The sequence below is a fragment of the Phlebotomus argentipes genome, unplaced genomic scaffold (genome assembly GCF_947086385.1).
Source record: "Phlebotomus argentipes unplaced genomic scaffold, Phlebotomus argentipes genome assembly contig_47, whole genome shotgun sequence".
NCBI lineage: Eukaryota > Metazoa > Arthropoda > Insecta > Diptera > Psychodidae > Phlebotomus > Phlebotomus argentipes.
This window is the reverse complement of record NW_026776178.1, coordinates 161104-188455: the sequence shown is the minus strand read 5'-3', so window position 1 is coordinate 188455 and position 27352 is coordinate 161104. Positions and strand designations below refer to the sequence as shown.

At 42.9% G+C, this 27352-nt stretch overlaps 4 protein-coding genes across 5 annotated transcripts; 3 read left to right on the top strand and 1 right to left on the bottom strand.

Moving 5' to 3' along the window:
* The first annotated feature begins 289 nt into the window (after window positions 1–289).
* LOC132261388 (cyclin G) lies at window positions 290–9446 on the top strand. Its single transcript, XM_059760188.1, has 5 exons — window positions 290–433; window positions 4046–4719; window positions 6909–7520; window positions 7595–7812; window positions 8101–9446. Exons 2-5 carry the CDS (start codon window positions 4066–4068, stop codon window positions 8159–8161), a joined length of 1545 nt encoding a protein of 514 aa, XP_059616171.1. The 5' UTR covers window positions 290–433; window positions 4046–4065; the 3' UTR covers window positions 8162–9446.
* A 202-nt stretch (window positions 9447–9648) lies between these two features.
* Window positions 9649–13286, top strand: LOC132261386 (ER membrane protein complex subunit 1). 2 transcript variants are annotated; one of them, XM_059760186.1, is made up of 9 exons: window positions 9649–9767; window positions 9864–10620; window positions 10685–10997; window positions 11078–11095; window positions 11346–11953; window positions 12020–12218; window positions 12297–12449; window positions 12511–12681; window positions 12748–13286. In XM_059760186.1, the coding sequence occupies exons 1-9, from the start codon at window positions 9667–9669 to the stop codon at window positions 13143–13145; spliced, it is 2718 nt and encodes a 905-aa protein (XP_059616169.1). In that variant the 5' UTR covers window positions 9649–9666; the 3' UTR covers window positions 13146–13286. The 2 variants fall into 2 exon arrangements, with proteins under 2 accessions (XP_059616169.1, XP_059616170.1); XM_059760187.1 differs by lacking the exon at window positions 11078–11095.
* Window positions 13287–13318: 32 nt separating this feature from the next.
* LOC132261389 (transmembrane and ubiquitin-like domain-containing protein 1) lies at window positions 13319–15719 on the bottom strand. Its single transcript, XM_059760189.1, has 3 exons — window positions 15301–15719; window positions 14480–15229; window positions 13319–13811 (listed from the first exon to the last, which is right to left on the bottom strand). Exons 1-3 carry the CDS (start codon window positions 15500–15502, stop codon window positions 13555–13557), a joined length of 1209 nt encoding a protein of 402 aa, XP_059616172.1. The 5' UTR covers window positions 15503–15719; the 3' UTR covers window positions 13319–13554.
* A 262-nt stretch (window positions 15720–15981) lies between these two features.
* On the top strand, window positions 15982–21234 carry LOC132261378 (5'-3' exoribonuclease 2 homolog). Its single transcript, XM_059760177.1, has 10 exons — window positions 15982–16163; window positions 16248–16487; window positions 16551–17348; window positions 17411–17710; window positions 17775–18137; window positions 18197–18286; window positions 18352–18508; window positions 18579–18747; window positions 18818–19173; window positions 20537–21234. The coding sequence occupies exons 1-10, from the start codon at window positions 16089–16091 to the stop codon at window positions 20794–20796; spliced, it is 2808 nt and encodes a 935-aa protein (XP_059616160.1). The 5' UTR covers window positions 15982–16088; the 3' UTR covers window positions 20797–21234.
* Window positions 21235–27352: the final 6118 nt, after the last annotated feature.

Genomic DNA, 27352 nt, shown 5'->3' with positions numbered 1-27352 from the left:
TGCTGATGTCGCAGACCACGCTGAGGTTTTTACACGAATTTCACCACACTGCTAAATTCTTTTGCGGTTCTGCTGCAAATACTTCCACTATCTGCATAATTCTGAGAATTCTGGTGTATTGTTGTAAGAAATTAATTAATCGTCGGTTCTTGTGATAATAATGGTACAGAATCACTGTGAATTTTCCTTCGCGACTCGACTGCATTGAAGTTGAAATGTGCGCGAACGGTGTAAAAACGGCAGATTTGAATGGGTGTGTGGGCATGAAGCGGTGGTAAATTTCACAGTGGTGGCATTATTGCATCAGACGGAGACAAATGAAGTGCTAGTGGAACAAAGAAGAGGAAATTCCCTTAAATTTTCTCGGGAAAATTTCCAGTAAAATCGCATTGAGTGAATAAATAGTGAGAGTGAACACTGCGGAAGCATCCGGGTAGGTGAAAAAATGTCGAAATTTCAGTCGATCAGCCTGAAAATCAAATGTTTATTGTGTTGGGGAACTTTTTGAGTGGAGAGACGCCATTTTCACCATTGGCTTTCTTTATTTGGATTACTGGGTGTTCTCATTCGACTTTATGGCTTCCATCATCACCAAGAGATGCCTCATTTGGTGGCAAAGCCCATCCACGCATCCGCGGAATGGCAATCGCGGACTCTTGTGCACATCTGCCTGGCTGAAATCCGTGCCCTTTGTTCTCTTTTGAGGGTGTCCCTTTGCCCAGGTAGAAATTACCTTGACACCCTTTTCCGCCCAGCACGGGAGGGTGAACTCAATTACCCTGGAGTGAATCATCGGCTTCCTGGGCGCCCAGGCATAAATTGCAGGCAAAGTGCTTTCGGGAATTCTAGAAAATTCCCAAACAAGTCTATTCGTGTTCAGTGCTTGTCACCGACAAATCCTATCTTGTCAGTGACTCGCAGCGGAATTTCTCAATATTTCTCGCTCAATTCGTTCGGATTTCCATTTGTGGCAATCGCTCGACCTCCTATCAGAGATAATTCACGCGTCTTTTGAGGCAATTGAGGGACTTTTGTGGCTTTCACGAGACTCCCAATGGAAGGTCACAAAGTGAGATGATCAGAAAAGTGACCAGAAATTGACATCATTTCGCTAATTTGTCTGTCAATTACCCAAAAAAAAGAATGCCTGACAAATTCCTTCTATTTTCATTCTGAGGCATTTTTACTGCTCTTGAGAGCAGTAAAAATCATAAATATACTTGTAAAGTTGCTCACAAAAGCACAGAAAATCAAATCAAACTGCAGCACATGAATAATAAGTAGTCCAAAAATGTTGATATAAAGTTTGCACATGCAATTTTCATATGATGCAATATTCAAAATGAGTTGTAAACACAATAACATTTGATTGCACAAGAGAGAAAAATTTGTGTGTTCAAAGACAACTTATCGTCCAGTTTTCGGTGGATATTTTGCGAGTGGTTCATGGGGAAAAGACAGGAAAAGCGGTGAAGGTTTTGTCAGCAATGACATCATTATGTTATAACAGAGTTTATCACACCAATATTTCAATCATTTCCCTGATGATAAAAAGCCTGGGTTTAATGTACACACGATTTCTCTGTGAGCATTAGAATTTTTCTACAAATCTTCATCAGCTTTTACAAGACTTTTCTTATCAATCTGAGTAAATATAGTGAGAGAGAAAAAAGTTCAATTCCTTCCTCAGATCCGACTTCAAGTGAAAAGTCTTGAGCAAACTGTGGTGTGATAAAAATAACTGTGCTGAAAAGAGTTGTATTTTGTTGGATAAAAATCTCTATTTTCTAAAATACACCCGAGAGTCAAATGTGACTGGAGAAAAAATCATATGCAAACACGACACAAAGAGCGCAGAAGAGAGTTTTGGAGTTTTTGATGATGGTGAACAAAGAAATGAGGCATTTTTTGGTGATTCCAGTTTTGCGCAGGAGGAGTTTTTGACCCCGTCAAAGCGAGAAAAGAAGTGAAGAGAGTCGCGGTGGATTTTATTTATTCATGTCTCTTAAAATTTGACTCCTAAATCGTACATTTAATATAATATGGCTAGAAAGATTTGGTGAAGAGTGAGATGGAGAAGAATATTGTTGTGGTCGATTAATTCGTGAAGGCAACACACCAAGAAATCACTGGAAATTTAACAGTAAAAGTGTGACAAAGACTTCCACCAAAAAAAAAAGAGTCAACAAAATGAATTAGAGTGGCGCAGAATTAATGATCCTCGAGGAGAGGAAGAATTTTGTTTGGCTTTCGTGGCACCTTTTTTTTGGTCTTTAGATTGTTAGAAACTAGAATGTAATTAAAGTGATTTTTCAGGGGAGAATTTCTTGCAATTTCAGAGCTTTAATAAATATCTCAGAGTCACGAAATAGACTGCTTATCTATATAGATTTTTTTTCATTACATCTTTTACTTGCTCTCGCAAAAAAGAAAGAAAAAAAATTGCATCACGAAAGACCTTCTTTGCGAAATTTTCGCATAGTGAGGGGTTTTTTGGTCCAGTAATTTTCACAAATCATTGTCAAGTGAAAGAGTTGGTGAAAGAGGAGAGAGAAAAAAAATTGTGAGATTTCCCTGAAAAAAAAAAATAAACATTCGATCGATCATATTATTATGAGTAGAAATTAGTCGTATAATTTTTGCGTGTTTGTCAATTTTTCCATTCAATTCGCGAGACGCAATATTGTGCGCAATTCATGCAATCTCTCGCGTTAAATCGCGCGTCAAAGTGATTATGGCAGAAAACACACGAGACAAATGGGCAAAAGTGTGTCTGTGAAGGAATATCGGAAGTCTTATCAACATATTTTCTTACTGTATTTTGCCGCAAGGTTAATGAAATTGGCGAAAAACTTTTCGTCCAGCACTGAAAGATGTCACTTTTATGGTGTGTCTCGTATTTTTTTGGTTACGATAAGATATTTGAAGGCCAATCATGAGTGCAAAGAACCAAAAGAGGTGATTCTCTCGGATGATTCTTATCAATTGTTTTCCCGCACGTATAATCCCGTAATCATCGAAAACAACACATCTTTTCCTGAGCTGCTTATCAATGAAATAACAATAATAATATATCGGATTATAGATGGTGAATGATCTTTTGATATAACATTCAAACACACCATAAAAGACGAATGGCAGTTTAAAAGTCTACTTGAGAAGTGGCAAAAAAAAAACTATTTCTACCATTTTTCTTCGTGTTTATTGTGGTTGTTTTCAGTATTTCCTAACGATAATTCTGCCTTGCTGAAGTACAGTTTAACGGTCGAGTTAAATTTACACGAGATCATTTAGTGTTGTTCGCGGGGTTATTTACTTTTGACTTCGTGATAGAGAGAATGTTGTAATGAAAAAAAGGGGCGAAAGAGAGGAAAAATGAGTGACGGGAAAAGGAAAGAAAGAGTTCACAAAGTGACGACGGGAAAAGCTGATAAGAAGAGAGTGAGAGGCATTTAAATGGTTATTGGGAAGCGAAAGGAAAATTGGGTTAAATTGTTGAAGTATATAATTGAAGATAATCGTTTATATAATCTTTCATTTTTCCAGAGAATCCCAAATCCTGAACACCCTTGAATTCCTTGTAAAATCCTCCTATTAAAATCTAGTTATACAAAGTTGACTAATGACCGACTTTTTGGGAATTTCCTTTCAGACATCTGAAAGTTGGTATTTGAGAAAAGTTTTCCATTAGCCATTGTCTCTATACTGTTACTAACAGTTGGTATTCTTGGGCAGTGTTACAATCCTGGGATTGTCTATTGCTCAGTCATAAAGGTACGAAGGTTGAGTGTGCATCAACCAGTGTGTGCCCGGCAAATATATTTGGCAAGAAGTCTTTCTTGAGGTGCAAACTGTCTGATTTTCTTTCACTTGGAAATTCAAGTGGCTCTCATCTTATTCTCTGTGACTCTTTTTTTGCTGTGTCTTCCTTGGGAAACTGAGGAGAGGCGAAAAGTGAGCGCGCATTGATAGAAGAATAAGTGTTCGGTACCTAGAAACCCATTGGAATTGATTTTGGCAATCGTTGTTTTGTGGTGTTACCTAGGTACTAGGCCAGCCCTCAGAATGTCTGCCCCTGTACAGTGTTCCGTGGCCCCTGTCATTGTCGTCACTGACAGCAGCAGAGAGATGAGCTCTGCTAGACATGCCGGTGATGAGGAGATGATGTCGACGACACCACCTCAATCTCCACCACCGTCGGCATCGGCGATGATGACAATGGCGCCCGAGACAGTGTCAGTGGATGCAATGATGATGGCGGCAACACCGAAGCGTGGAACCCAGAGGATTTCATCGTCAACGGGGGGCCGGCTTGGGACTCCGGATGCTGCTGTTAAGCGTCGTCAACAACATCAACAATCGTCTGCAATGCCGCAAAGAATGATGACATCATCACCACCGCATCAAGGGATCAACAATTCATCCTCTCCATCGTCGTCCATTCAGCCATCGACCTCACGTGCATCATTGTCTAATGAACTGGATGGCGCAACGGCAATGGACTACACTGGCAGTAATAACAACGGCAATGGCAACGCCTTCATGGGCGAGAATGGCAATCTTTGCTATCAGTACATGGAGAACAATGTGATCAACTATCATCTGCAGAGTAGCACATTGGGCAACTTGAGAAATGAACAACTCTATCCGAAACTCGAGGAAGCTCTGGCGCTCGAGGAGAAATTCCATGCGAATCTCTACCTTCCACCGGATCCTGAGGTGAGTTTATGCATCTACATCAAATTTATTTTATTTTAGTCATTTTCCCCAAGACAGTAAAAGTCCATCCTGTTCTGTAGCTTGTCTCCATGTCGAGAGAGTTCACAATTAAAATGTGATAAAAGTAAATTGATAATATGGGGGCTCTATTGAAGACCGAAAGTCTCTTTGTTGTTCAGTTCAGTTGAGTGGAGAGAGAGAGATGATTGCTGAATATCCAGAGAGTCAGTTCACTCTGGAGTGACGTAAATGATATTCACGTTATGCAATGGCTCTGCAAGACCAAATTTATCTAGCAAATTAGCGGCAATTGTTTCATGAGAGCCGTCCCTTGAATAGTTGTTGTGTGGCTAAAAGAGAGAATGTTTCAATTGAGTGGGCTTGATGAGAGGGAAAATTCACACAGTGCGAATTGCATTGCACATTTATCACTATATAAGGTGGTGAAGGAGGAGAAAAAATGCGACTCTGTTGTGCGTATTTCGTGATCACGCGATGAAAGATACAAAAGACATTAGAGAGAATGTTAGACAGACAATGAGAATAAGATAAAATAAAAATGAAGGGGAATTGTTGCGTTGCAGGCAAAGACAGAAGGTGTTGAAGGGGAGATAAGACTTTACCTCCTTCAGGGAAGATATTCCTAGAGGTCAAGCAAGTGCATATTCTGTGATTTTCCACGGCCTTTCTTTTCTTCTGTTTTATCTTTTGTGTGTGTTTTTGCGACACATGAAGAATTGCGTATTTAAATGATATGATGGCACATTGATTAGAATCTCTTGCTGCAAGCTTCACTACAGGCAAATTTTATTCAACCAGATAAGCAAGCAATGTTGCATGTTTATTCACTTGATTTATGCTAATTCATGATGGGAGAATTAAACTTTGAAATTATTCGTGAAGATGTCAATTTACATAAAATGTATATATCACTGTCTCTGGGCATTTCCTTTTCATTCTGAGTAGCTGGTTAAAATGAATAGCGACAGAGAATGTGTGCATCTTTTGCCATTTCTCGCATTCAATTCCACAGACAATATGATTATTATAAGTTGAATTTTATCAAAGATAAACAATTTATTGCTTACAATTGTAAGTTGTTCTCAATATTCAGTTTACTTGCAAGTGAACAAATATTTGGTAGATGAAGAAAAAAAATGAAATACTTTACCTTTGTCAAGGCAAAGAGTGGCTGAAAGAAGATAAAAATTAACTTTACCCGTATTTTTTTGGCTGGTAAATTACTAAGTATATTTTTTCTCTCTCTATGTTGACATAGCAAAATTCTGGTTCACGAACAAGGGAAGAAAATAAATAAATTACAAGATTATCGCAACATTATGATATTGACCCACATTACGACAATTTATTAAAGAAATACGGTTGGTAAACATCACAGTATATTTCACTTCTGCAAACCATACATTTTTTTTATTAAATTTAATAACTGAAGCCAAGATATGAAAAATTCATAAACTCTCGTCTTCACACTTTAGCCATTAACTGGGTAATTTTTATGCAAAAGTTGCTTAATTTTTTTCTCGCATTTTGCGATATGGATAAAGTGCAAAATGTTACTTTAGCATTTGATGCGATGTAGAGATTATGTGGAAAAAAAATCTCAGCTGTGTGTAGAGAATCAAAATAATTTAGCGAGATTTCTCGCGATGATGTTTTTCTATCTGTTTTTCATTCTCTCTCTCGGCATTTGGTTGAAGGTAGAGAAATATATATATATATAAAGTGACGTAAGTCTTGGAGTGGCTCCAATCGTGGCAATTCAAGGTTAAGAGAAGAATATATTGTGTTGAGAGAGCACAAACAGAGTTAAAAAAAAGACATACAAGAACTGTAAAACAAGTAGTGATGAATTCAAACACTATTTTGAAAAAAAAATCAACTTCCATGGTTTTTAATTGTGTTTTTTTTCACTGTTTTTCATTCTCCTTTTCTTCTGTCGCGTCGCTTCACACAGTTTTGTGTGAAGGACATTTAACACTTTTGGCAAATTTTTAAATGCCAAAATCTTTCCATTCCTTCTGTCTCTCTCTCTCTCTTGGGAAAATTGTAAATTTGTGTAAATTGACGACGCGTCTTTTGGCGTATAAATTGTGCTAAATTATGGAGCAAAATGGTAACGAGATCGCTGAATAATATTTCCTCTCTTCTTTTTTTCTGCCTCTTTGCAGGACAATGAAATCACTGTTGGTGCTAGAGACGGAGCTGCTCATGTGCTCCGTTGCCTCAAAATGTGGTACGACCTGCCGCCCGATGTGCTGTTTGCCGCTCTCAATCTGGTGGATCGCTTCCTGGCGAGGATGAGAGCCCGTCCGAAGCATATGGCATGCATCAGTGTGGGCTCTCTCTATCTCTGTGTCACGCAATTCAATATGGCAAAGATTGATGCTGCGGATCTCGTGGCGATATCCCAGTGTCGCTGCACGGCTGGTGATTTGGAGCGAATGGCGGCGATCATTTCCAACAAGCTGGGCGTTCAGCCGTCAACGATTCCTGTGACGGCGCTCACGTTTGTGCGGATCTATTATCACATGTTCCGCAATGCTGCCTTCCATCTCGGCCTGGGCGATTTCTACGACAAATCAATCTCGCTGGCGGATCTTGAGTTGCGTCTTGAGATACTCATCTGTGATGCACTGTGCGTGAGTGTCAGAGCGTCTGAATTGGCACTTGTGCTTGTGTGCACACAAATGGATGCTCATGTGAATAGCTACGTGAATTCTGCAAATCCCATGATTTCTGGTCTTGTAGATTTCGCCATTGAGCTGCAGAAGATGGCAAAGGTGAGTCTTTTAACACTGATTTTGTGGGAGTTTTTGTTTAGAGACTGATTTGTGCATGTTTTCTCTCTCTGCAGATCCCCGATCCGAGCTTCTTCCGCAGTCACAGTCTGGTCGTGCGCACTTTGACGCAATACAATGCACAGAAGAAGATGCCATATCGTCAGCGTCTCGTGTGGAAGTTGTCATCACGTACAATGCGCGTCTTGCGACCTACTCACAGACTCAATTCACACCTGCCAACAATTGATGAGCACAAAACTATCAACAACAGCCGAAGTCTTCCTCGTCATCGGTGAGTCCCTTTCGCGCCAAAGACACGCATCAAATCACGCGCAAACATCCATTTACATGCGAGCATGGTGGGGGCTTTATTGGAGTGAGAGAGAGAGAGAGAAAGAGAGAGGCTGGTGGGAGCGAAAGCGCATTAAAAGAAAAGAAAACCTACTTAGTAAGTAGAGAGATTTGCTTACCATTCATTTTTATTGTCGCATTATCATAATATCAAATTGTGCGCAGTGTCAGTTGTGTTTGTGAAGAAGGTCGCTTTATTTAATTATATCTCTCTCTTTGTCCTTTGCAGAAGTTGCAGCTTCAGTTCGGATGACGATGATGGAGAATGGGCACGATTGGTTTATAATTAGTGATCTTACATTAAGTTCTTCGACCCTTTTAAGTTAGGAACTAAAATGAAACTCCAAAAAAAAATGAACAAAAGTGTTTAAAAAGTGTGCGTGTTGTGTTTACAAGAGAAAGAGAGAGATAGAGAGAGAGAGAGAGAGAAAAAAAGGGAATCTTGTCGTACTCCTTTGACGATAAAAAGTGCTAAGACAGCAGTGAGTGCGCGAAAAGAGAGACAGTGGGTGGAGATGAGGAGGAGTATGGACAAGGAACACACAAAAGGAGAGAAAATGAAAAAGAAAAAAATTAAAAAAGTACAAAATATCTTTTTAAAAAAATATCACAATTTAGTTTTATAAGCCTTACTCTTCTTTTTCTTGTGAGAGAATCCAATCAATTCAATTTGAGAAGAAACTCTTTTGGCATGATAAATGGATAAAATTAATTTAGCCGTGTTTTTGATGACAAACGAAGCTCGAAGGAAATTCTTGAGGAAGAGAAGAAAAAGATGAAAAATCATTGCAAAAGAGAGCAGAATTGTTAACGAAAAAATTCGCCCTTCGGAGAGAACAATTTAACGGTAGAAATTGAGAAAGAAAAAATATTTAGCGTGCGTGTGTTTGTTGGAGAGACAAGAAAAAGAAAGCAAGAAAAAAATCAACAAAAAATGTGAAATATGCAAAACTCATCTGCAAAAAAAATCTAACAATTAATATAGAAACGTGATGTGCACATGTAACTTCATATTATTATTTTGAGAAAACAAAAATCCATTATTTTTCTTCATATTTACATCTCTAAAAAAAAGTAATTTAAGGATACCGTGTAAGATTTTTTTAATGTAAAACTGTAGATGTCGTATAGAGGTGGGAAGAAGAAGCCTGATTGAAGGGCGAGAGAGGATATACTAAAAAACCTAAAGTAACATTGAGCTGATTACACTGGATGGACATATTTTGATGGATGTCGCGAAGAAAGGAGAAAAAAAGATGTGTAAAAGGATCCTTCGTCACGTGTTGACGCAAATTCTCGAGCTGCAAAAGATTGTTTATTTTCTTTTATCCTCTGTAAAGAATAAACAAAGAAAAAAAGATCTGTTTCGATTAAAGCTATTACCTACAAGAAAATCACATGAGAAAATTTTTTGGAGGAAAAGTATATAAGTTTTTGGAAATGTTTCTGAGATTTCTCATAGTCACTGTGAAAGAAAGAAAAAAAAATTGACGACAGTTTCAAAGGTCTGTCCAATTATGTAAATTAAAATGATAAAATCTTCAAGATTGAGAATGAAAAGTTGCAATTTTTTTTTTAAACATCGTAAAAATGAGATAAAATACAAAAATTTAGTGAGACATTCTTCGTGTTTTTATTCATTACTTTATATTCGACATTTTCCCCTATGATACGTTACGTGTAGAAAATTCCGCCAACTGTCTGAGTTTGAACAGCTGCTCGCGACTTTCCGGAGCGCCATCGGGCAACCCGTGTAAAGTGGCAGTCCGAAAAAAGGTTTTTTTGCAGTCAGAAGATGTCGCGAGAAAATGTTTTACTGCTGAAAAGTGTATTTTTCCTCTCTGTGCTGACTTCCGTCTGCTGTCTGTACGAGGATCAAATAGGGAAATTCGACTGGTAATGTTTTCCACGTGATTGCGTGACGCTCTGCTGGGGATTTTGCGGTGTTTGACCATCTAACCTCACTATTGAATTTTCCTGGTCATCTCGCAGGCGGAGGAGTTTCGTGGGCAAACTGCAGGATGGCTTCTTCGATTCCGTGGGCAATGATCTGGTCCTGGTGACTGCAGAGGAGGGCGTGGTGGCGGGATTGAGTGCCAAGACGGGGGACATCGTGTGGCGGCAAGTGCTGGAGCGCAGTCCTCGAGGAGACATCAAGCATGCCGCTCTGTACATGGACACGCAATCTGCTCCGCCACAGAGCACCCTGCTGACGGTGACTGGACACAGTCCGGCCCTCATCCGTGGCTGGAATCCCACAGAGGGGCTCATGATGTGGGAATGGAGCCTCACGTCGCACTATTCTGAACACAAGGAGGATCTCTGGTTCACTGAGAACCTCATGCTTTACCACGTCATTCCCTTCTGGGAGTCTCACATCGAGGTGACACAGTACTATGCCGCCACGGGACAGCAAATGAAGCCTGGCAGCTCCAAGATCAGTGCCGCGTGGCTGAAGAAGGACAAGTGCGTCCTGGCGCAGCCCTTCATCGTCTGTGCCATTGAGAATCAAGTGATTGGAGTGAATCTGGTGTCGGACAATGGACGGTTGTTCTCGAAAACTCTGCCCAAATCCGCTCAGGCAGCCCCCATGCCTGTGCCTGGTCTCCGGGCAGCGATTTTCGTCAATAACGAATTGATTTCTCTGGAGGAAAACTCCTTCAGTGTGAATCTGGTGGAAAATTCCAACTGGCACGTGGCTGAGATTGAGAATAAGCAAGTTTTCCTGCAATCTGTCGTGCAAGAAGGGGTAAAATTCATACTTTATCGCCTTACAAATGCTCTTTTGCTTAGAACCCCATTCCTTTTTGCAGAACCTGAAGATAATTGCCACAGATCTGGTTACTGGACAGTCACGTGGGGATGTTGAAATGACCGTTCCTTTGCCTGACTCCTTGGGAACACCCACAATCAAGGCTGTGAAGTGTCGTCGGAAGACAGATTCACAGCCACTCGCTTGTCGCATCCTTCTGGACACAGAAGACAACTCAATTGTACTTTTGCAGCAAGGAAAGGTCAAGTGGACACGCGAAGAAGCTCTGTCTCACGTTGTGGCTGTTGAGATGGTGGATTTGCCGCTGTCAGATGACGAAGGAGCGATTGAAGATGAGTTCAACAGCAAAGATGGTGAGTGAAATTTCTCTCCTTTCGATATTCCTTGTCTGTTGTACAAAAGATCTCACCTTTTCTCTCCTTATCTCGCTCAGTGGATAATGGTGTTCAATGTAAGTCTGTCTTCGAGAGTGTTTTTTTATCCTTTGTGTGTTGATTTCCTTAATTTTCCAATTTCCCAAATCTCTGGACTTTGTTAAGTTTATTGCCTTCATCTTTCAGAGACTCTCATTTCATACAAAACATTGGGATTGTTTAAGGTGTTTTTTGACTTTCATCGAGTGTTATTAGTTTTTTTATCTTGGGCTAATGCTTTTCTGCTTTTCTTGTCTATAATCTCAATTTTTCTTGTCTCTTTTTCAGGGGACTTCTTTGGAGCAATTGCCAGACGTTTGACTAGTCAAGTGTTTCAAGTGAAGAATCTCTTCTTAACTGTTTTGGGCTTGGGAAGTCTCTCGACTTCCTCAAGAGTTGATCTTCTCGTGAGAGATTCCTTTGGGCTGCACAAAATGATTGTTCTTCTCACGGCAAGTGGAAAGCTGTATGGCATTGATAATATATCGGGAAAGGTTCATTGGACGAAATTCTTGCCAGAAATTGAGGATTTCACTGACAATCAGTCCATGAAGCTCATCATTCAGCGCACAGCCAAGCACTTTCCGCATCCCGCACAGTATGCTGTGGTGGGAAAGCAGCGGAATTCGCAGAATGGAATCATGTATCAGTTCAATCCAGTCACTGGTGAAGCTATTCAGGGTGGGATTGTGAGGCTGTCGCATGGCATTCAGCAAATGACTGTGCTGAATGAGGTGGAATCGGAGAATTTCTTGCGAGCTCTTCTCATTCTCGATGAAAATGACAAGGCGCATGTTTTGCCGGACAGTGAAAAGAGTCAGGCGAATGAAATGTTTCTGTACACGGTGAAAACAGAGGGAATTGTTAAAGGATATCACGTTGAGGCTGATAAGAAGGTGAGAAAAAGTTGTTATTTTATATCAATTCACTTCTAATTTGAGGATTTTATTATGTTTTCTTAGGATGTCACAGCAAAACTCATTTGGAAAGTGGATTTGAGTGGCGCATCAAATTCTCATGTCATCGATGTGGCTGGAAAGAATCCCACCGAACGTGTTCACTCTCAAGGCAGAGTTTTAAGTGATCGATCTGTTCTGTATAAATATGTGAATCCAAATCTTGTGGCTGTGGCAACATTTGGACTAGACAGTATTCACAAATGTGAGTTATTTGCCTATTGATTTGATCTTAAGACGTTATCCAGAGATGATAATGCGTGATGTGTTTTTTCCCATGCAGACGTTATTAATGTCCATCTAATTGATGTTGTTTCGGGATCAATTGTGATTACTTTGACCCATCGACGAGCCAGAGGACCTCTTCACATGGTTCACTCGGAGAATTGGCTGGTTTACTCGTATTACAATGACAAAGTTCGTCGAACGGAAATTAGTGAGTGTTTTTCTGTTGATTTCTAATGACTTTTTTCACTGATAAACTGTGTGTATTTCAGCCACAATTGAGCTGTATGAGGGAAAGATTCAGGCAAATAGCACCGTTTGGAGTTCCCTGAGTAATCCACCAATTCCAATGATCGAAAGACAATCCTACATAATTCCAGCAAATGTATTTGCCATGAAGGAGACAATCACGGAGAAGGGAATCACCAACAAGGATGTTTTGAGTGAGTATTGTAGATTGTGTGATGCAGAATGATCGGTGGATTTCACTGGAAACTCTGCTTTTGCAGTTGGTCTCTCGACGGGCGCCATTGTGGAGATGCCTTGGGCTCTGCTCGATCCACGTCGTCCTGTCACCACCACGCAGAATCAGGCACGCGAGGAGGGCGTCATCCCGTACATTCCCGAGTTGCCGCTGCCCAGCGAGAGTGTCATCAACTACAATCAGTCCATTGCGCGCATTCGTGGCATCTACACGGCGCCCAGTGGCCTCGAGAGCACGTGTCTGGTGATTGTGCACGGCCTGGACATGTTCGTGACACGCGTGGCGCCGTCCAAGACATTCGATCTGCTCAAGGAGGACTTTGACTACTTCCTCATCTCCATCGTGCTGCTCGGTCTCACGGTGGCGTCATATGTGGTGAAGCACTTGGCGTCGCGGAAGGCAGTGAAGCAGGCGTGGAAGTGAAAAAACAACCCAAAGTGCAATTGCGATCGAGTTCCACGCGCCATTTCTAATAGTTAAATTGGAGAACATATTTCATCACACCTGTTGAGAGGAGTTTTGCGGCATTATTATTGTGTTGTGTGTGTGTTTGGAATGTGTTGATGATAGCAATGATGGAGAATGAAAGAATAATTTATAATTCATATATATTTTTTTAATTTTATGTATTTACACAACATTTTACTCTCTTTTAGGGTTGAATTCTTGTTTCTTTTTTTCCTGCTCCTCTTCCTTCTCTCTATTTTTTCATATGTATATATGCCCAGAAATGTGAGGCGCGGAGGACAAATTAAAAACGTCGACACACACACACACACGCACGTGTAATGCACAGGAAGGAGGAGTGTGACAACAGGCGCAGAAAAGGGACTTAAGTGGCGGCTGGAACTTCACGGTTGATCAGCACCATCACGGGGAGCATGATGACGATGATCAGAGTCATAATAGCGAGGCCAATTGTGGAGTACCAGGTGAACAGAGATCCGTACTGATAGCGACAGTACCACGAGAGGACGATGACCAGATTGAGGAGGAAGAGACTGGCAGAGACGAATCTCGAGCCAGTGTCTCGTAGTCTGTCATTCCTCCGTTGCTGTGGTCGCTGTGCGATGCCAGGAGTGTTATTTTCTGCACGAAAAAAAGGCAAAAAGAAAAAGATCAGCAGTCAAATTCTCTCATTCTGTGCTCAAGGAAATAAAAGGCGCAAAAAATGTGTGTTTGTGTTACCAACAAAACACGAGACTGATAAAGTGGGGAAAAACATCACGTGTTTATATGCTTAAATTACACTCTCTGGAGCGCAATTGATGAGTATTTGTGCGAAACAATTGAGCCTCTTCTTTTGCTAACATTCTGTGTGCGCCTCTGACTGAAATATATCGGCATGGGTGAAAATGTATTCCATGAAATTTACATTTGTGCTCGCCACTTCGTGTGAGCTTTGCCGTGTGGCCCAGAAAGTGAACACAATTGGGAAATGCAGCGAGACAGTCAAGGGGTCAATAGCGTGCGCCGAAGCTATCTAGAGCGTCGCTCCACTGCCACTCGCGCAGTGCAATCCTATCCCAAAGTCATTCAGTGGTCAATGAATAGATTTGTATAATCACTCAATTGCATGGTTGTTCCATCACTTTTGACCCCTTGACGAACTATTGATTCTCTCCAAATCCCGATGCTTTCACGGTAATTGGATCAGTTTCTCTTTCTCTCTCTTTTTCCCTCACTGCTGCTAAATCCTTTAAGGGATGCGCGCTTTGTTGGGGAACTGGCAGAGGATTTAGCAAGGATTAGCTCACCATTAACTTCTGCAGCTTGTCCGTTGTCCGTGCCGCCTGGCTGAGTGGTGGGCTTCTTGTGGATGAGACAGTGCACGACGCAGTTGTCGAAGAGACCGCACGCCTGGAGCGTCTTGGAGTCTGGCTGCAGGACGTGTCCGTTGAAGACCAAACGCACCAGTTTGTCAGCCGCCAGTTCGACACTGAAGTTGCGTCTCTTGAAATCCCCAATCGCCTCCGTGGGCCGTCCCTGAACCGTGCGCTGCACATCATCCAAGTACTTGAGCTTGATCCTCATGGCGACACTGGGCGGCACTTCTGACGCCGCGCCCGCATCTCTGGCACCCTCTGATATGTCGTTCTCATTGTTCTCGTTCGTGCAGTTGTCAATGGTGGACGTGTCGCTGGGATCGGGACTCTTGGGGGCGCTGCCGGTGCGAGAGGTGGCGTCAGAGTTGCCAGCCACATCGACGGCTGCGCCGGAGGCTTGGCCGGGCGGCGCTGAGTCGTCCTGGCGCCAATGTCTGTGGCGAATGCCGTCAGTCATGTCGTCCATCTCGCGGATTATCTCGTCTGGGCCCTCGAGGCTCTCAATGATCTCCTCTGCCTGGCTCAGGAAGCGCTCATGGCGCTCTGCAAGTACGTTGAAGTGATTCTCCTCCTCCAGACTCGGCGTGTTGGTCAGACTGTCATCCGGTGCCGAGGAGTCGTTCTCCAAGTCTACCTCCTCAGTGGCACTGGAGTGGTTGGACTGCTGCGATGTGCTGCGCCCTGCAAGACGGACGCCAGGAGGCGCGTGAAAGGGTGCAAATGCGGGGGAAAAATGGGTCAAGGATGCTCACCAGAAGTGTGGGGCTGCTGATACTGGAACTGGTGGATGCGCTCAATCAGGCGTCGGCGACTGTTCTCGATCACTAGCACCGCGGCAGACAGGTGGTCCTCACGCACATTGGTGGACTTCCATGCGAGAACTATCACAATTGATAGCAGGAGAGTCACACAAATTGCCGTCACCAAGTCACTTATGGATACGATGATACTCATACTTTTTTCACCACAGTCCCACCAGATTTCTCACACTAATTCAACTGCGATGGAATGTCGGCTGTCTGGGGCGACGCCACCGCGCACCAAAGCATAGCCCTTCGCCCGACGAAGGTGGTCAGAAGAGCTCCAGAAAGTACGCAGAAAAAGAGGGACTCCCAGGGACGACTTTTGTGCGGAGAAAAATATTTTTCCTTTGGCAGATGTGTCAAAATCACGCTGTAGATATCTTACACGTCATTTTGCTACACGACGAAGTAAAATTCTTGCCGATGTAAATAAAATAGAAATTGCGGCAATTATTGCCAAATTACAGCCAGAAACTTCAATTCACTTTCAATATAGTGAGCTATAGTTAAAAAAAAAACACTGGGTAGTTTTTATAATTAAGCTCAAAAAATGGCGTATAATATATGGTGTATTTTTACAACTCCCACGTAGAAAAGTCCTCACGTTAGAGTTCCGAAAGTCCGGAAAGGGTCTGTTTGCGTGCGGTGAAAACACACGATAGAGCCGCTGACGAGTTTTTCGCGAAAAACATCAATTTCACAGCCTTTTCCGCCAAAATTACACGAGGAGAAATACAATGGGAGTTCCAGCATTCTTTCGATGGCTCTCGCGGAAGTATCCAAGCGTTATTATCGAGTGTGTGGAGAATCGCGTAAGTTTGCCTCCTGTCATGTTTGCTTTGGTGCCCAAATTGGAAAATTCACGCTTTCCCCGTGCAATTGTGCATGTTTTTCAGGTTCAGAGTGCCGATGGGCAGGATATCCCGGAGGATGCGTCGCTTCCCAATCCCAATGGCATAGAATTTGACAATTTGTACCTGGACATGAACGGCATTATTCATCCGTGCACGCATCCGGAAGACAAGCCGGCGCCCAAGAATGAGGACGAAATGATGGTGGCGATCTTTGAGTACATCGATCGACTTTTTGCCATCGTGCGGCCCAGGAAGTTGCTCTACATGGCCATTGACGGAGTGGTGAGTAGCGGGACTCTGAGATGAGTTTCTTGTGAACATAACCGTATTGTTTGTCTGTTCAAGGCGCCGCGGGCAAAGATGAATCAGCAGCGTTCGAGACGCTTCCGAGCGTCCAAGGAAACTGCCGAGAAGGCAGCGGAAATTAAGCGGGTGCGCGAGGAGCTGAAGACGCGCGGAGCTGTTCTACCGCCGGAGAAGGAGAAGGGAGAACACTTTGACTCCAACTGCATCACGCCGGGCACGCCGTTCATGGAGCGTCTCAGCCGGTGTCTGCACTACTACGTGCACGATCGCATGAACAACCATCCGGGCTGGAAGGGGATCAAGGTGATCCTGTCGGATGCCAATGTGCCCGGCGAGGGCGAGCACAAGATCATGGATTACATCCGGAGGCAGCGCTCGCAGCCCAATCACGATCCCAACACGCAGCACGTGCTGTGCGGCGCCGATGCGGATCTCATCATGCTGGGCCTGGCCACGCATGAGCCCAACTTCACCATCATCCGCGAGGAGTTTCTGCCCAACAAGGAGCGTCCGTGCGAAGTGTGCTCGCAGTTCGGTCACGAGTTGTCCAAGTGCGAGGGACTGAACGGCAGTGAGTCCAACGAACCGCCGCCGGTGGCCAAGGAAGTGCAGTTCATCTTCGTGCGTCTGCCGGTGCTGAGAGAGTATTTGGAGCGCGAGTTGGAAATGCCCAATTTGCCGTTTGAGTACAATTTCGATCGTGTCATTGACGATTGGGTCTTTATGTGCTTTTTCGTGGGCAATGACTTCTTGCCTCACTTGCCGAGCTTGGAGATCCGCGAGGGAGCCATCGATCGCCTGGTGAATCTCTACAAGAAGTGTGTGTACAAAACTGGGGTGAGTTCTGGAGGCTTTCCTTCCGCTTGTACTTCTCTGTAAGGAGTTTTTATTGTCATTAGGGATATCTTACGGATTCTGGCGACGTGAATCTTCAACGTGTGGAGATGATAATGCAAGATCTGGGCTTGATGGAGGATCAGATATTCAAGACGCGCCAGCAGAAAGAGCAGATGTTTAAAATGCGAGACAAGCAGCGAAGAATGCAACAACAGGCACCGAAATTGAAGATGTTGCACGGTTCGCAGTTCGAGCCGAAGCCCGTTGGACCAGGACATCAGCATGGTCCTGTGCAGAATGCTCGTCAGGAAGCGGCCAGATTCCGCATGATGGCCAATCCACTGGAATCTATGCTAACTCCGGTGAGATGAGCGAAATATTGCTTCCCAAAAAGGGGTTTTTATGGGTAATTTGCTGGCTCTGCAGGAGGACAATCGTCGTGGGATGAAGAGGAAGTCCGATCAGATGGAGGAACAGCAGCAACAGCCGCAAGAGAGTAAGCAGGAGGAGGAGGAGGAAGAGGAGGAAGTGGCTGATGAGGTGAGACTCTGGGAGGATGGTTTCAAAGATCGCTACTACGAATCCAAGTTCGATGTGGTGGCGGAAAACGTGGATTTCCGCTACTCTGTGGCTCAGCAGTACGTGAAAGGGCTCTGCTGGGTGCTCCAGTACTACTATCAGGGCTGTGCCTCGTGGAACTGGTATTTTCCCTACCATTATGCGCCATTTGCGTCGGATTTCATCAATATTTCATCTCTTTCGACAAAGTTTGAGAGAGGAACGAAGCCGGTAAGGTTTCTTTCCATTAAATACTGTTTAATGTATCAAGAAGAATCACTTTCTTGCAGTTTAAGCCGCTGGAACAGCTGATGGGAGTTTTTCCGGCTGCTAGTAAGTCGCATATTCCGGAGCCATGGGGTGAATTGATGATAGATCCTGTGAGTTAAATTGTGTTTCTTGGGGGAGAAATTCTTGAATTTCACGTATGAATTGTACATTTCAGAGGTCGACAATCATTGATTTCTATCCAGAGGACTTTAAGATTGACTTGAATGGGAAGAAATTTGCCTGGCAAGGTGTTGCCTTGTTACCTTTTGTCGATGAGAAGCGTCTCTACAAAGCCCTTGAGCCATTCTACGGAAAACTCACAGAGGCAGAAAGTAATTACTTTATCCCTTGTCTTTTTATTCTATTTCTCAAAGTCCTTATCCTTCTTTGCTTTGATTTCAGGCAGAAGAAATTCACTGGGATGTGACAGATTGTACGTGGGACCTGCGAATGAAGGATTCAAGCTCCTCAAGGGGATCTACAGCAACAACATCAAGGAGGGGGCTCCTGTGCTGATTGAGGGCATGCAGGGAATGGCCTATATGTCCGATGATACAGTCACAATTGGAGGGTGAGTTTTCTTTCTCTGTCTTCTGCATGGAAGAGTTTAATTTATTGTGTCCCTCTTTGTCACTTTTCAGGTCACTTCACTCACCCGTGCTTGGTCTTGAGTCCATCCAGGATAACTCCGTTGTCACGGTAAAGTACAAAGATCCAGAGTATGCGGAGGATTTCATTTTTCCGGCGAAGAAGCTGTCAAACGCGAAGGAACCGCCACGAGTGCTGAAGGGCGCGAATATGGGACACGATCAACCGTACAGACCGATGATTGGCTTCACGAGAAATCTACCCACCGCCTCGCTGTCGGCATCTGGTCACCGGACGATGAATCACTATTCAAACGACCGACAAAGGGGTTCGGGATCAGGACAGTATGGATCATATCCACCGCCCAATCGCTATAATCAGAATGACTATCAGCAGCGCTCGTATCAGAGTAAGTTTGATTTCACTGAATAGTGAAGAGTGTGTCTCAGCGTGAAGTCATTAAGAGGCACACACTCTGTCTCAAGAATTAATTGATAGTCACGTGAGATCTTTGTCACAACAATCCAACCTCCAGCGTCGTTTGTCAATTTGCGAATAGTCCTGGCAAGTGGTGGCGAATAGAGGGCAAAGGAGCAAAATTGGTGCAATTAGAAAATATCTCTGAACCGCCCCTTGTGCCCTGAGGGGATGATTTTGGGTTGAATAAATGTGTGATTGCAATATAAATAGCACCTCACGGCTCCCTCCATTGAATCACCATGGATAGGGAGGGAGTGTGAGGGGTGATTCTCCGTCCCTAAAATGCTCTCATAGTTTGTCTCGATGCTCTGTAAATAGGGGAAAAAATTTTTTGACATGCTATTGTGTACCAATTATACGCGTCATCTACACTGTTTTTGAGGGTGTCATGTGTCAGAATGAGGGGGAGTTACGGCACTTCCTCTCAGCACCTCATAATCAGCTCTGGGGGATCGAATGAAAATGATGAGGAATTATTCGGGAGATAATATTCTCTATTTTCTATTGTCGCGCTTGTGGATTTTGTATTGAAAAAGCTTCTCTGATAAACAATATTGTGTGGGCAGATTTTAATCTCAGACTCTCTCAGATGGGTGTAATATTGTGGTGAGAAGAATTCACGCGTCTCTGTTGTCCATGAATTGCAAATTAGTTGGAATATGACGTGGAGAGAGAGAATGAGCGGTGAAACAATGGTGAAATGATGAGAAATCTCTTGACTATTTGACAAATTGTTATTCCTCTAATTGCTACCTTATTAAGGTCTCTACATTGCGAAGGATCCACACTGCAAATGCTTCATTTAAATCCTCCTCATCATTTTCACCATGTGTCAGCCTTCCTGAAATAATGAGAGACTTCAAATTTATATTCATTCACTCCTGTTTTCCCCCGCACACTGGCGAAAAGGGGCGGGCGGGCGGGTCTTTTCACATTCACGCTTGGGAGGAGGATCTCCGTGTCTCACACTCAATGTATTTTCCAGAGACAGAGTTGCTTGTTATCTCAAGATGAAGCTCCGCGCGCGCGTGTGTGTGTGTGGGAGGAAGAGAAAATGACAACGACGACATCGACGCCCTGAATGAAAATCCGATACTCAAGCACGTTCGAGGGAAATTCTCAATGGAGATGAAAATTATTGTATATTCAATCCCTCAATTTTGCCTCTCCTTCTGAGAGTCGTTCTATGGTGACAATTTGTGTGCAAATTCACAAATGTTTCTGATCTCTTTTCTGATGAGATATTTTTGTGTGTGAAAAGTCTATAATTGATGATTATATCGTCTCTGCAGATAACAATCGATATGGCGGAGTTTATCGATCAGACTACAATCGTCAGAATCGATCGGCACCTTATGAATCGCAGCAGCGATCTAACTATGGCCACAATCGCCACTCAAATTCGTCCCAACAACCCTGGCAATCTCAGCAACGGCATCAGGATGATCGATCTGGCCAGCGACAGTCGAGATTCTCCCCATACAATGCACAATCACATCATCAGAGTGGCGGCAGTCGAGGAAACTATCAGCAGAACTACGGCAGAAGGTAAGCTGATTTTGGACACAATTTCACACGGACGAGGAAAGACTGGAAGAACTGCGCGCTTCACTTTCCTTAGAAAAAAACAAATGGCATATTTTATTCTTTTCGTACCTCTTTAAGGATCATGCTCAGTTGAGCATTACTTTTTACAAGAAGTTACATAAGTTAATTGTTAGCATAAATAGTGAAATACCATGAATCTTTCTTATTGGCATGGTAGAGAAAATTGCATAAATTTTTATCTTTAGAAAGACTGTAAATAGTCAAACACTGTAAAAGTTGTAAAAAGAATTTATTCTTTCGTCAATTTACAGCAAATCATAGGAAAATAAATAATAAAATTGAAGACCTTTTTGTTGAAAAAGGTTTTTCTGCCAAATTTCTTATGTCTCTTTTAATTTAATAGTGTGAGAAATATAAGCTGAAAAGTAAGTTAAACGAAGAGAGTTTGTAGAATATTTTGCAATAAAGTAATTTTTATGAATGTTGGTGTTCTTGAAAAATTACTTCAAGTGCAATAAAATACATATAACATTATGCATAATGTCGACATTTTTAAGCTGCTTCTCGTGAGCTTACATTGTATATTTTTTTAACGGACGAAATTCTGTGCATTTTCACATGCAGATTTTTCCGTTCTGTTTTTTTCACTCCAGTTAAATCTCTGAAATTCACAAAAGCACGTCTCTTTATCGGCTCGATCTCAATGTGTTACTGATTAATGCAAGAATCGATTTTTGTATCTCAAGTACTAACGACCATTTCGCTCTCTGTGTTGCCACTTCACTTTGATGAACAGAGCAGCGCCGGGTTGGAATTTTGACTCTCTCTCTGTGCGCCACTCGGAATGAACATAAAAATGCGTTTCTTGCACATTGTTCTCGGCGATTGTTCTGGGTACGAGCAAAAATCCCTAAGTACCCACTTTGGTGCTCAACAGAGTTTCAGAGCATCGTGAAGTGTCTGTGCGCGATTTCCACAGCTCTCCCAATTCCGGAGATTTGCTAACTGTGCGGTGGACTAATTTCCATCCGGCTGCGGAGGACTGTATCGGCGGTCACGAGGGGTGGCACAAGGGCCTCGATTGAGGTCCTCGAATTCGGCAGCAGCAGCAGCGCCAGAGGGTGCCGCCAATTGTCGTCGTCAATGCACTATAATGCTGCCCATATGACCTCCATTGGTGTGCAGGAGTTCCACGGAAGACGACGACGGCTCGAAGTGAGTTACGAGGGCCCTTGATGGCCCTCCTTGAGATACTTTTGATGGGAAAAGTTGTGCCTCTCGAGCGCCCTTTAAAAAAAAAGCCCAATTCTCACGCAATGCCACCCAAAGTCGGCTTGGCGCCAAAATTCCGACACCCAAGTTTTCACGTGGATCATCTCTTCAGCATAATTAAGATGGTTTTAATTGGATTTTACGGGGAATTCCCTTTATTCCACGAGCTTTTCACCCTGGTGATGCTTAATTTGTGTCCAAATATAGAAGAAAAGAGAGACACGCTTGAATGAAGCTTTTTCCTCCACTGATAAAATTTAATTGAATAATATTCATTCATGCATATAAACATTTACAGTGAGCAAAACTCAAGTTTATCACACTTTAATTAGTTGCACAATTGTTTGTTGCAAAGCCTTTCATGGGTAACTAAATCAAATTTAGGTTCTAAAATGGAATTAAATTGAAAATCCTGGTATATTGTTTCATATTATGCAGCATTTAATCATATTATATTGACGCATTTCATGAATTCACCTCCCTAATTGAACATACCAACTCATCCCACACACACTCACACACCATTTGGAGGGAAATGCATTGCGGCATGCCCAAATTCCCCCCCTTCCCCCCCAGCTATGCTCCTTTTCGGGGATTCTGCTCCATGGCAACGCCAGGACATTTTTTCCCCAGATGATTTCAATCGATTTCCGCGCCCTTTTCACTCACCCTCAAGAGCCTCCTGTGGCGATTCTTGCCGAAATTCTCATGACCTCTTGCCAGCCGCGGCGGAATCTGTGGGCCATTCTCACGCATCGCGATGCAGAGAGTCTGTGAGTGCTGTTCAAGTGCTGCCTGGCGTCTCCAGGGATTCGCCGAGAAATGCCCTGTGGCGATGTGCCGTGCAATCCCACCCGAAGCAATCAAGTGTTGATAATTTGCAATCAAATGGCGAAGAAATGCTGTGACAGAGAGAGTCACCTGGAAGTGCCCGCAGGGTGATCGCCTTGCTGTGATGCTCGATAATTGATCAATGCGGTCAAGTGGAAAGTGGTTGGGGTTGAATTTTCCACTTCTTCTCACCCTCCCTGCGTTTTTCTTTGTTTTGGGGGATGAAACACAGGGATGGTTCTCATGTGGAAAATTTAATTCAACATTTCTCATTAAGACGAAATTAACTTTTCACCCGTGCAAGGGTTGAGAGAGTTTCGTGTTGACAACTCTGGGGGTATATGTAACAAGCATTGCGCGTTTTAATCACAAAACCGTGGATATCAAGTCAAAAATCCACAAATTTTTCATACAAAAATCGCTCATTAATTGCTGGTGAATGGGCGTTGATTTATCGAGGGTGAAACTTGTGCATTCGTCAAGTCATGCTGAAATTCACAGGAAATCTCTTGGGCAGGTTATAAAGGAAAGATTTGGCATCAAGTGGGATTGAAACATTCGAAGATTGCAATAAATACTTAAATAATTTCATTTTGAAACTTGAATTTAGCGTTGCAATAAAACAGTCTCATTCTTTGCCAATAAACTTTTCACATATTTCGCTTAGTCCTCTGCTTGTCCCCGTAATTACAAAATGTGGGGTTGACCGGGTGACGAGAGGACAAGTTGCGAAAATTGGGAGTGAATTTTATTAAAATATATCCCATGTGCTCAGTGATAATCCACCCATGAGCCACCCAGAGAGTCATCTCACCTCCCAGAAGTGAAATTGGGCGCATGCGTGGCGTTTTATGTACATTGTAGCCAATACTAATTCGTTTGAATAAATTCCTTTTCTCTCTCAGAGGGCCATTTTGTGCTTGTCTCTCTGCGTGTGGCCTCCGGACGCCATCGCGATGAGCCGCGGACGATAAGCGAAAACATCCACAAGATTTGATTTTGGGAAAGACAATCCATTTGCGCCACACATTCAGCATGAAACGTGAGAATCCTCAGTTGTGTGGGAGTAAATATCGCATATTGAATTACAACACGTGCCTCAATCACTTGAAAAGTGGATTACAAATTTCGCTGGTTTTGGCCCTGAAGGCACGAAAAAAAATATGGGAAGTATGATGGATCATATCACGCCCACTGAATTGACAATTGTGGTTCGTTTTTTTTCGGTCAAATAATGTGGATCATTTGCAGCACAAAACATTCTGCAATATTGAATTTCATTGCACAGGGAATTTATGCGCTTCTCGCGTGTCAGTCAAATTTCAAATCGCTGAGCATTCACGTGAAGCGTTTACTGAGGAATTTCTTTTGGGCGGGCTTTTGTGCAAGTCACGCGGATGCTAGAAATTCTCCGTATTGGCGATCAATGGGTGGCCCTTTTGTTTGCCTTCCACACGAGCACCATCCACAAATTGAGATGGACATCTCTCACCTGGCTGGCCGAGATGCCATCGCGTGACGAATGGGCAGGTGAATGGGGGGTGGAAATGAGGCGAATCGTGGGGTGGCTCTTTGGCACCCATGGCAATAATTCCGACTGTAGCAAATTGCAGCGGAATAATCCTCATATTGATGCCAATTGAAGTACCTTCAGCGAACCGAGAGTGGGATTCTGGGAACCCTTTGGCGATGCCGAGGGTGTCGCTTGGCCGCAGTAATGAATTTCACGAGGAATCTCACCAATGCGATTTATCCCTCACACCCAGCATTCGAGCTGAAGTCTGTGTCTAATCCTCGTTATTTTAATCACCCAGCTTAACCTGTTGTACACGTGTGTTGCGCACGTGTAAAATGCAGCTTATATTTTCATTTTGAGAGATTGTTTATCGAGTCCAGTGACTCTGAAGGAAATCATTGGAAGATTAACCGTCAAATGCGTATTACAATCATATAATTTTTCTCATTAGAGTCCGAGATTGTGGGAAAATCAGTGAGACAATTAGAGGAATTGTGATTTGGTGAATTTATCGCGGTTTTCTTTTGGCACATTTCAATGTGTGTTATTTGCATTTGGAGAAACTTCAAACCCTTTCGTTGACACTAAAAGACTTAAAGAGTGATGATGTGTTAATTTGAGGTTTGGATGATCTTTTCATAACCCCATTTGCTTCCCTGGGTGGAAATTACATACTCATTAGCATTTCTCATGTCCACTCAAGTCAGTGATTTGGGGAATTTTCAGCCCAACCAACTGTCTTCTTCTCCAAATGCACAAAAATGCCCAATAGAAAAATGCTCAAGTGGGAAGAAAAATTTGCATAAAACACGTTGAGAAAACACGTGAAATAAATATTTTTCAATCGAGAAATTCTGTGTTTATTTTGACATGTTTTTCTTATTCAAATATTTGAATTTACGTGATCTTTTTTATTTCTAAGCACGATCACCGTTGCTTTCATTGATTCCTGACATTTCAGTGATCTCCATGGACGTGATCACGACAAATTCCTCCGATGTGTAGTCGATTAAGATGTGTCGAAATTATCTCAATCTCGAGGCTGTGGCAGCATCTCCATTGAGGCCTTTTTGTTGGCAGTGTCCGTGGCTCTTTGGCGTCGAGTGGAAGCATTTGACGGGCGAGAGGAATTATTACAATGTGTCGAGTCAGACAATTGACGGTGTGCTCGCCTCTTTAGCGACGGACCACCCGTGATGCTCAATGGCCTTTCGAGGAGATCCACCGAACGAATGGGAAAATCAATTTGCCAGCAATTTGTCTCAACCCACCGTCCAGTAGCTTGTCTCCTTGGCCAGAGAAATACGAGTCCTTGTGCAGCTTTTGAACAACGGGTTTGATCTGTTGAATTGAATTAACGCTAGCAAATTTTCGATCTCGGTCAAATTCTACAATATATGCTGAATGATTTTCTCTCGGTGTCAATTTCCATACAAATGGAGAAAATTTGCACAAAAGCAGTGAGAGGAAATTCAGCCCCCTTTTGGTGTTAGATAAATTCAATTTAACTGTGAAATTTGCTTCAACCAACATTGGGTCACCCCTGAAATGGAAAATGCTTGTTTGTTGATGCGATGAAAGGAAAATTGGGTGTCCTGACGGTGTGAGGTGGAATGAATGTGTCCTGATGGTCAGTTTAATATGTCAAATACAGAGAAATACACCGCAATGATAGATTCACTGAAAATTCCTCCCTTCTTCACCTCCTGGCCTGTGACATTGCACACAAAGGCAGAGAGAGTGAGACGGTGAAATGGATTCAGAAGGTTTGCATATCAAGCGTGAAGGAAAAATTGCAAAAAAATATCCGTGGATTTAATTGGAGGCAGAACATCGCAATTAAAATATATGTTCAAGGGTTGTAGGCATTGAGGCGGTGAACAATGTGTGGCAGGAAGGCGAAATCGGAGTCCCAAAAGGCAAATTGACTCAAGGATTGGCAAAAGTATGAGCGTTGCATGTTCTCTTCTTAATTGTCTGGCGGCAGGAGTCACTTAAATCCCCCAATTTATCGCAAATCAACACACAAGACAACAAAGAGCGACAACTGAACCCGGAGCGAGAGCCCGAGGCTGACAATGGGGGCAGACTGGTAGAAGGAATCTGTGGCAGGAGTGGTGAGGAAGTGGATGGAGGATGTTTCCTCCCTGGAAATTGCATTTCAATTGTTGAGTCACGTACGATGAGCGCCGCGCCGGATTAAATTCAGTCTATCAAACATCTTCCTCGTCACCTTCCCAAGCCAACACAGGAAGATGAGGTTATTGCTATTACTCCTATTAGTTTGCAATTAGAGTAGGGAAGATGTGGTGATACTGAGTTGAAGCCAAATCAGTTTGATTTTTCAAGCATTACAAATTTCTTATGCATTTGATTTTTAAAAATTCATATTCACTTCGCAGCGACAAAAGCTTGTATTGTTGCACAGAAATAACATTTTCGGATGAGGAGGCAAAAATTGAGATAAATCCATGGACGATTTTTATACAGAAATGTTAAATGTTTGGTGAAGAAACATTCCCAAATTTTTACAACGCACTTTCCATATGTTATTTCAAATGCCCAGAACTTTTCTTCGCATCGTCCATTCTTTTGTTGAATATCGTGTGTTTTTCTTTCATATTTTCTCTCGTCAGTTAACTTTTTGTTCTGTCCCTCTCTCATGGCTTTCGCCTTTTGAGAAATTTATGCGAAGAGAGAGAAACTGCATTTGTGCATCTTCATCTGTTTTTCTTTTCCTCTGACTTTCTTCACTGTGATGAACCACATGAATTGCGGACACCTCCGCACTCAATATTTTTCTTCAATCCCACTAAATACTTTATCCAAACACCTGAACCTTTATCGGCTCTGACGCGCGAGAGATCTGCGGACGACTTGGAATAACAATGAGGTCCATCTCGCTGAGCTCTTGAGCCTTGTCATGAATGTGAAATTGTGG

Excerpts from the sequence above, each read along its gene's own strand:
- LOC132261389 (XM_059760189.1), bottom strand. The coding sequence starts at position 15,502 with ATGAGTATCATCGTATCCATAAGTGACTTGGTGACGGCAATTTGTGTG. Across the intron at positions 15,230-15,300 it reads TCAGCAGCCCCACACTTCTG|GGCGCAGCACATCGCAGCAG; the intron begins GTGAGCATCCTT and ends TCCGTCTTGCAG. Across the intron at positions 13,812-14,479 it reads ACAAGCTGCAGAAGTTAATG|AAAATAACACTCCTGGCATC; the intron begins GTGAGCTAATCC and ends TTTTTCGTGCAG.
- LOC132261386 (XM_059760186.1), top strand. The coding sequence starts at position 9,667 with ATGTCGCGAGAAAATGTTTTACTGCTGAAAAGTGTATTTTTCCTCTCT. Across the intron at positions 10,621-10,684 it reads AATCTGTCGTGCAAGAAGGG|AACCTGAAGATAATTGCCAC; the intron begins GTAAAATTCATA and ends TCCTTTTTGCAG. Across the intron at positions 12,682-12,747 it reads CACCAACAAGGATGTTTTGA|TTGGTCTCTCGACGGGCGCC; the intron begins GTGAGTATTGTA and ends CTGCTTTTGCAG.
- LOC132261388 (XM_059760188.1), top strand. The coding sequence starts at position 4,066 with ATGTCTGCCCCTGTACAGTGTTCCGTGGCCCCTGTCATTGTCGTCACT. Across the intron at positions 4,720-6,908 it reads ACCTTCCACCGGATCCTGAG|GACAATGAAATCACTGTTGG; the intron begins GTGAGTTTATGC and ends GCCTCTTTGCAG. Across the intron at positions 7,521-7,594 it reads AGCTGCAGAAGATGGCAAAG|ATCCCCGATCCGAGCTTCTT; the intron begins GTGAGTCTTTTA and ends CTCTCTCTGCAG.
- LOC132261378 (XM_059760177.1), top strand. The coding sequence starts at position 16,089 with ATGGGAGTTCCAGCATTCTTTCGATGGCTCTCGCGGAAGTATCCAAGC. Across the intron at positions 16,164-16,247 it reads TCGAGTGTGTGGAGAATCGC|GTTCAGAGTGCCGATGGGCA; the intron begins GTAAGTTTGCCT and ends CATGTTTTTCAG. Across the intron at positions 19,174-20,536 it reads TCAGCAGCGCTCGTATCAGA|ATAACAATCGATATGGCGGA; the intron begins GTAAGTTTGATT and ends TCGTCTCTGCAG.